The sequence below is a fragment of the Sinocyclocheilus rhinocerous genome, unplaced genomic scaffold (genome assembly GCF_001515625.1).
Source record: "Sinocyclocheilus rhinocerous isolate Xijiao unplaced genomic scaffold, SAMN03320098_v1.1 scaffold2742, whole genome shotgun sequence".
NCBI classification, from domain to species: domain Eukaryota; kingdom Metazoa; phylum Chordata; class Actinopteri; order Cypriniformes; family Cyprinidae; genus Sinocyclocheilus; species Sinocyclocheilus rhinocerous.
The window spans coordinates 7,181-16,467 of record NW_015661490.1 but is presented as its reverse complement, the minus strand read 5'-3'; the positions used below and the strand labels follow the sequence as shown (position 1 = coordinate 16,467).

The 9,287-nt window shown below is 31.6% G+C and overlaps 1 protein-coding gene across 1 annotated transcript in view; it reads right to left on the bottom strand.

Moving 5' to 3' along the window:
* The window catches only part of LOC107726352 (sodium channel protein type 4 subunit alpha-like), a 41,593-nt gene extending 38,983 nt beyond the window's left edge, over window positions 1-2,610 (bottom strand). Inside the window, exon 1 of the mRNA XM_016535896.1 lies at window positions 2,322-2,610. Within this exon, the coding sequence (XP_016391382.1) occupies window positions 2,322-2,588 (267 nt within the window). The 5' untranslated portion in view covers window positions 2,589-2,610. The remainder of the gene's footprint in view (window positions 1-2,321) is intronic.
* Between the last annotated feature and the right edge of the window lie 6,677 nt (window positions 2,611-9,287).

Below are 9,287 nucleotides of genomic sequence, written 5' to 3'. Positions count from 1 at the left end.
GCCAGGCCACTGGGAATTGTCCCGGTTCTCCCGATGGCAAGACACGCAGAACGCGCAAGATTCATATATTGTCTTTTTGCGGCTTAATATTCACAGACACTAGTCCATATCGCGCTTTGATTCAAGTGTACTGACCTACTTTTGATTTATTCGTCCAAAATGTGGCATATTCCGCCCGCGTTAGACTATAGGACTTCTGTTTTTATGACTGGATTCTACAAACCAGTCTTGTGTTTTCCGCATCGCGGAAATTATAGGGCCATATGTCAGAGTAGTCAGTGCAATTTGGGAAATAAATCAATTAAATCTGTATGTGGATGTGTGTAAATATTCAAATGTATTCCCCTTTGTAATCGTTAACATTTTCATAAGTAACTGTAATTTAATTACACATTTTTTCTTAGTAACTGTAACTGATTACAGTTACATTTATTTTGTAATTAAATTACGTAACGCCGTTACATGTAACTAGTTACTCGCCAACACTGCTCATTTTTGCCTAAAGCAGCATCGTTTGCGATCGCAAATGCATCGTGACAAGCTCAGTGACCAAATTAATTGAAGATGAATCCAAAATGTTTTCAGTCAATAATAAAAAAAATAGAAAAAAATATTGTAATATTGTACCCAATATGCGTGTTCTATGCATATTTATGCTTATTAGAGCGTTGCATTGTTTAAAAATAAGCTAACTGCAAACACTTACTGTATGACACAGGTTTCAGTAAAGATACTGACTTAAATGTGGCTAAAATAATTAATTATGAATTTTACAACTATCCAACCTTAGCCAAATACATGCATTACACTCACGTAAACCAATACATATTATATAGCTAATAATGGCTGCGTGATTGTTTATACTGTCGTAAAATGTAACTATATTATCGCCTGGCAATATATTAAAAGTTGGATATACAACTTTTACACATACAATACACTCACGTGATATACTATATAGCAAATCTATGCTGCACGATTGTTTATATTGTTGCAAAATGTAATTACATTATAAGCCAGTTCTTTATATAAAGTTGTATATATATATTTTTAAGTCAGTATAGCCAACTTGATTTGCAGTATACATTCAGTTATTCGCATAAATGCACTCACTTACAATACAGCGATATACATTATGTAGCAAATCTCAATTGCGTGATTTTTTATATTGTCGCAAAATATGACTATGTTATCGCACAGCTTTATATATAAAGTTCGATATATAGTATATCCTAATTTATTCGCATATTTTTATTCACGTAAAGCGATATATACTATATGTATACTAGATGTAGCAAATCTCAACTGCTTGATTGTTTATCTTGTCGCAAAAATATTATCACTTAGCTCTTTATATAAAGTTGAATATACACATTGTACATACATACTTATGTAAAGTGGTATATACTATATAGCAAATCTTGTCTGCTTGATTGTTTATATCATAAATCTAAGTGCGTTTATGTCAAGCGATATATATACTATATAACAAATCTTAACTGTGAGTTTATATTGTGGCAAAATGTAAATATATTGTTGCTCAGCTCTTTATATAAAGTGTATATGTGACCCTGGACCACAAGACCAGTCATAAGGGTCAATTTTTTTAAATTGAGATTTATGCATCATCTGAAAGCTAAGATAGGACAATATTTGGCTGAGATACAACTATTTGAAAATCTGGAATCTGAGGGTGCAAAAAAATAAAAATATTGAGAAAATCACCTTTAAAGTTGTCCAAACTAAGTCCTTAGCAATGCATATTACTAATTAAAAATTAAGTTTTGATATATTTATGGTAGGAAATTTACAAAGTATCTTCATAGAACATGATCTTTACTTAATATCCTAATGATTTTTGGCATAAAAGAAAAATTGATCATTTTGACCCATACAATGTATTGTTGGCTATTGCTATAAATATACCTGTGCTGCTTATGACTGCTTTTGTGCTCCAGGGTCACATATAAGTATAGGTCACATATAAGGTATAGGTATATATAAGGTCACACATATACACTCACATAGCCATATATACAACATAGCAAATCTCAACTGCTTGATTGTTTGTATCATCACAAAAAGTAGCTATATTATTGCACAACTCTATATTATATAAAGTTGGATATATAATATATCTTATGTAAAGCAATATATACTATATAGCACATAGTGAAGATATTAGGATATTATAAACATTAACATCATGATTTTCTGTAAAGCTTGACTAAAGGCAATTTGGTGAATCTTTATCCTCATCTCAGCAGTAATCCATAAAGCATGTTCAGACTATATGGTCTGCTGTGGAGCCGATCACTCACTCTCTTGTTCTGGAAGTAAAACGGATCGATGTCCTCCAGAGGAACGCCCACCAGTCCAGGAGGAATGTCTCCAAAGATTCGCGGGAGCTGCTTTCCGGCCTCCAGGTCGGCGCGGGACTTGAGCGGCTCCACGTCGCCCAGGTCCTCCTGGTACTTCTTGGCATTGCGGGCCTCCTCCTCGGCGATCCGCTGCTCGATTCCAGCCAGGGACTCAAGAGTGAACCGGTGTAGACTGTCAGGACCCGGTGGAAACAGTATGGCTGCCATCTTCTCATCCTGAGCCTCCTGTCTAAGTGGTTACTTCACAGCTGGTGAGGAGAGAGGAACGTACTGTATTATTGCGTTCAGATTGCATTCTCAATTTCATCGAAATATCAGCTTTATCTCAGATATTTCTTTTTCTTTTTCTTCCATCATATTATACTTTTACACAGAGATTGGTAGGTCTGTTAGTAAAATCTCTTAACTCTAGCAATCTTTGTTGCAGTATTTGCTAAATAAAACAAAACACTTTTTGAGATTTTTCCAAAGTTTGCATTGCTGTAACTCAAGAAGTATTAAAGATATCCTAATATCCTTTTCGATGTTTGTTTTTAACAAACGTTTCTTTTAGCATCCTCACTTTTAAGCTCCTATATGATTCAAGTTCAGAGATATTGGGATCTCAATGTGGCTCCAAGAGTAAATTAGAAATTTTCACCTGAGATTTGGAGCTAAATTACGGGGACATGAAAATTACTTTAGAAAGATAGCAGCATCATTATTTTAGTTTTACACAGAGATTGGTAGGTCTGTTAGTAAAATCTCTTAACTTTAGCAGTCTTTGTTGCAGTATTTACCAATGGTGACAGTTCAAAAATGAAACAAACAAAAAAAACTTTTCGTTTTTTTACCCCCAAAGTTTGCATTGCTGTAACTCAAGAAGTATTAAAGATATCCCAATATCATTTTCAATGTTTGTTTTTAACAAACTTTTCTTTTAGCATCCTCACTTTTAAGCTTCTATATGTTTCAAGACCAGAGATATTGGGATCTCAATGTGGCTCCAAGAATAGATATGACATTTTCACCTGACATTTGTTGCCAAATTACAGGGGCAGGAAAATGACTTTAGAAAGATGGCAGCATAATAATTTTAGTTTTACACAGAAATTGGTAGGTTTACTAGTAAAATCTGTTAACTTTAGGAATCTTTGTTGCAGTATTTGCTAATGGTGACAGTTCAAAAATGGGGGGAAAAACACTTTTTGAGTTTTTTTCCAAAGTTTGCATGGCTATAACTCAAGAAGTATTAAAGATATCCTAGCATCCTTTTACAAGTTGGTTCTTAATATGTTTTTCTTTTAGCATTCTCATTTTTAAGGCCCTATATGATTCAACTCCAGAGATATTGGGGTTTAAATATGGCTCCAAGAGTAAATATCTGAAGACTGAAGACTTGAGTAATGGCTGCCGAAAATTCAGCATTGTATCACAGAAATAAATTACATTTTTAAATATATTAAAATAGAAAACAGTTATTTTAAATTTTTTTTTTTTTTTTAATCTAGAGGAAGTTATATGGGTTTATTTCTCAGGAAAAACATCTTTGCAAAACATCACGAAAAACTTCTTAAGAAAGAAATTAATTAAAAGAAAGTTCGTGGTAACTTTAAGAGGTTATTTACAATGATTTTTAAGAAAATTATTTCAATTCTTCTCAAGTTCTGTTTTCAGAACAATTCTAAGAAAAAAAACCTGATTATTCTAAAAAATGTTTTTGGATTCCAAAATATTCTTAACTTTATTCTTAAGTTAGAAAATAAGAAGAAAATAGCTGGTAATAAAAGAATTAAAAGAAATAATTTTATTCTTAAGAAACCTTTGTGAATCAAAAGACCAGTTGCTCTCCATTGTTGCCTATGAGAAACAATAGAGTTGTTTTGCAAACTCCATGAACTTCACTGCTCGTAATTATCTTCATGAAGCCACCAGAACCGTGTCCTGTGTTTGATCTTTATGTTTTGATCCACGTGTCTCTCATTCAGACTCATTACAGCAGCTGGTCTGTAGTGCCATCGTTTCGCTCATTTGGACGAGAACAAACAGGACACTCTCTCTGACGACACGAGTGCGACTGATGCTGCTGCGTGTCTGTAAATCAGAAGATACTATTATCCACATCAGACCAGCTCCAGAGCCGAGCTGTGCTCTTAACACAGATCGGACCATCTGTTCCTCCGTTCCACTGAATGACTGGACGAGAGATCATTTCTCATCTGTTCGAGCATGCGGCCACAAATCTCACGGCACAATGGGAACATCTGCACTGAACCTCTGAAATCTGAAAAGCTCAAACAACAGCTCACCGTCTCAACAAGTGGCTCCTTCAAACCTCAGCCAGATGTTTAGTCTAAACATTCAGAGACATTAGAGTTAGGAGATGATGATTATGGGCCAGTCGATGGTAGAAATGTCTCAGATGGTAGAGATTTTGCTATACCACAGTACTATAGTATCTGCGTGGTTAGCAGTGCCATTTTAGTATTTTTTAGTAATATTTTGAATTAGATTTTATTTTTAGATTTGAATTTTTAATTTTCAGTAATTTTGTCAAACGTGTTTTCGTCATTTTTTTTTTTTTTTTAAGCAGAAGAGACTTTTTTTCAAAAACAATAAATTAATTATTTATTAATTTAATTAACTTTATTATTCTAAACTTTTGACCAGTAGTATATGAAATATGAATTTTCATTGCAGACTTTGGTATATTGGCAAATCTGAGTTTGAGACATTGTATAGATTATATAGGCTCCTTCAAACCTCAGCCAGATGTTTAGTCTAAACATTCAGAGACATTAGAGTTAGGAGATGATGATTATGGGCCAGTCGATGGTAGAAATGTCTCAGATGGTAGAGATTTTGCTATACCACAGTACTATAGTATCTGCGTGGTTAGCAGTGCCATTTTAGTATTTTTTAGTAATATTTTGAATTAGATTTTATTTTTAGATTTGAATTTTTAATTTTCAGTAATTTTGTCAAACGTGTTTTTCGTCATTTTTTTTTTTTTTTATATTACTATTTAGGTTGAAATTATTTTTTTTTTATTTATTTAGCTAGTCATTTTAGTATTTTAACTTTAACTTATATTTCAGCCAAGACAATATTTCCAATTTTTCATCCAATGCTACTATTTTATTTTATTTTATTTTATTTTATTTTTTACACTTGTTATTAACATTAGTTCCAGTTCTAATGGTTAACATTAGTTAACATGAACTAATAATTAAAATATTACTAAAGCATATTTAATTTCTAATCATATTCCAATACATTGTTAAAATCAGAAATTGATTAATTGTTTGATTATTTATTACACCTGAGCTAACATAAACTAACATTATTAATAATAATAATAATTATTATTATTATAATTATTATTATTATTAAATCTGTTTTGCTCATTTTTAGTTAATGTTATTTGAGCTTTCATCATTAATGGGAACTTTTTGTAAAGTGTTATCATTTCAATTAACAAAAAAATAATATATATATATTTTTTTTAAGACTTGCAAAAAAAAAAAAAAGCATTAAAATTTAAGTGACTTTATGCTTAAAACAAGAACAAAAATGTCTGTCAGTGGGGTCAGAAAAATAATTTAGTTTTCCCTTTAAATTACGCTGATTTTCTGACCCCATTTGCACGTCTTTATTCTTGTTTTAAGCAAAAACTTTTTGATCAAAAAATTTTGATCAAAAAAAGTCATTTTGCTTCTGAAGTAAATGTATCTTGATTTAAGAATATTTAGATATTTGTCCTGGAAAACAAGACAGAGATACTGAACATAGCAGTGGGTCTTAAATGGACAAACACCAGTAATATTCTCTTTTTTAACTCTAATATTACAAACAGACTCGTTCTGTGTTCTAGCACTCCTGGGAACGAGGGGTTAAGCAGATTTTGGCAAGCGCTCCCGTCTTTCCTCAGCACAATCCCACTCTTTATTTCCATACCATTTGAGGAGCGCCACCCGGAAGGCCGTGGAGCCACATTGTGTCCAGCAGAACTGAACAAAACCCACCGCGCTGGAATTGTTTTGTGGCCTCGCAGCAGTGTTTCTGACTGTGGTTTCTCCTTTGAGAGCGAGCGAAGCCTGCAGCATCTGCACCCACACACATCCTTCAGAGCAAGCTGCTGCGCTTCATTCCAGCCGAATATTAATCATGCATTAGACACATTAGAGCGGTTTTCATTTCTTTACTGATATTATGATAAAAAGTGAATGGAATATAAAAAAATATGCATGTAAAGTATGTGCATACAATCAGTATGTGCATTAGACACATTAGAGCGGTTTTCATTTCTTTACTGATATTATGATAAAAAAGTGAATGGAATATAAAAAAATATGCATGTAAAGTATGTGCATACAATCAGTATGTACATTACTTACCATTGATATTTGTGACCCTGGAGTCTTAAGTCGCTGGGGTATATTTGTAGCAATAGCCAACAATACATTGTATGGGTCAAAATAATTGATTTTTCTTTTATGCCAAAAATCATTAGGATATTAAGATCATGTTCCATGAAGATATTTTGTAAATTTCCTACCGTAAATATATAAAAACTTAATTTGTGATTAGTAATATGCATTGCTAAGAACTTCATTTGGACAACTTTAAAGATGATTTTCTCAATATTTTGATTTTTTTTGCATCTTTTCGCATTTATCTCGGCCAAATATTGTCCTATCATAACAAACCATACATCAATGGAAAGCTTATTTATTCAGTTAAGAATTTGAAAAATTGACACTTAAGACTGGTGTTGTGGTCCAGGGTCACATATTATTAATAGATTAATAATATTACTATAGTAGTATAAATATATTAATTATGAAGTAATATTTGTATTATTAATCAATTACATATACACTGTATATAAAAGCTTCATGCTTAAATGACAGAAATCATTTTTCTGTTCTGATATAATACTTTCAATAATAAGTGAATATGTAAATAATGTAAAAAATAATAAGTGAATATCACTATGTACATTATTTAATTGAGAGATATATTATTAACATATTACTAATATTATTATAGTAATATGAATATATGAATAATATATATTCCGTTTTTATTAATTATTTTTAGTTTATTTATTTATTTTATTAAAGCTTTTCATCTAAAATGTAGTTTAGTTTTAATAGCCAAACAGGAATTGTGCATATATGCGCTGTAAAAATGAATAAATAATAATAATAATAATAATAATAATTAAATAATAATAATAATACATTTTTCAAAGATTATTGAAGTGTGTTACAAAAAAAATACTATTTTATTATTTTCTAATACTATTATTACTATTATTTTCAATTTAATTGCAGCCTTTCCTCTTTAAAATTTCATGTTTAATTCCGTGTCGCTTGCCTTTTTTTTTTGTTATACATTTTACATGTACTTTCTATTATAATAACAATAAATTATGCGTAATTACATGCAAGTAACCCTAAACCAAACCCTAACCCTATAGTAAGTGCATGTAGTTAATTAATATCACTCAGTACTTAAATGTATAATTACACTGTAACAAATACACCTTAAAATAAAGTGTAACCTAAAATAAACTAATGCAGCAACATTTATTATTTTCATCCAGTTTAAGATGAATAGCTGAAACTAATCATTATAAATACAAATTAATATATACTATATAGGCTAACATCAAAAAACCCTAAAACTAATAAAAATATCAAAACCACACAAAACAAAATTACTAAAACTTGAACTAAAATTAAAGGAAAAACAGAAAATCTAAAAAATCAAATCAAATTCAAAATATTACCAAAAGTACATCAAGTACATCACCATCAGCCTCCTACCTCCATTCAATGAAATATTTACATTTATTAATTTTTTTAGTGATGCAACTAACTACTATGTTCATAAATGTATGAATGTGTTCATATGCATTAAGTTGCATGGCAAATTTGCAGAGCAAATCCTGACTATCATTCAAGATTACGAGGACAACGTGATTACATTTTTTGATTCATATGCATAAATCATATGCAAAAATCACTTTTATAAGCTGTTTGAACACAGTTGTGTGGCTGCAGTGTGTGAAAACAACCAGCCTGTAATGTTAAAAATACAACCACTCACTTTTTTATAATATCAATAAATCATAAACAGTCTCTCCAAACAAGCGGTTCCAGATTTTCACCAAACGTCCCACCCATTTGTGACGCTCTCTGCCCTATTAGCAGAGAAGCTGCAGTCCGCCATTACTGTTTTCTGTACAAATGGGTAAAGTCCCCTATATGTTTAGGGATCAATACCAACGCTTCATGCGTGAACGTCAGCTCCAGACAAGTATCACATGTTTGTTTTCCAAATAGCCTTTCTGAAAGAGCTTCGTGGCACTCTGCTTACACATATTTTCAAAACTTTACACACATATCCAAGAATTGCACACACAAAATGCAAAATGCCTCACATCTCTTGCAAAATGAAGCACATTTGCATTCAAAATATCACAAACACATCTCAAAAGCAAACATTTGCAAACACCTTTGCCATAATATTACAGTTTTTCTCGATTGCTAACACACAATTCATGAAACAATTCACCATTTTCTCACAACTATAAACACAATCTCAAAACTATACACGAACTTGTGCAAACTTCACACTTCCAGCTCAAAATCAAATAGTTTAGTCAAAAACATCTGTTCTGTTTTGTCAGACTCAAACTTTAGCCTCAGATGATACACAAAGCTGTCAAATACACAGACTACTTCACTGTCTAGACAACACTAGTGAGATCAACTCAAAACACTGTAACCAAAACCTGCTTTTGGGAAACAGGAATCCTTTTGCTAGTCAATGTCTGTTACAGTATACGACATAAATATAAGGGTGCAGATACAGTCAAATTCAGCATTAAACTGTAAGAAAAGTTTACTTTCATTA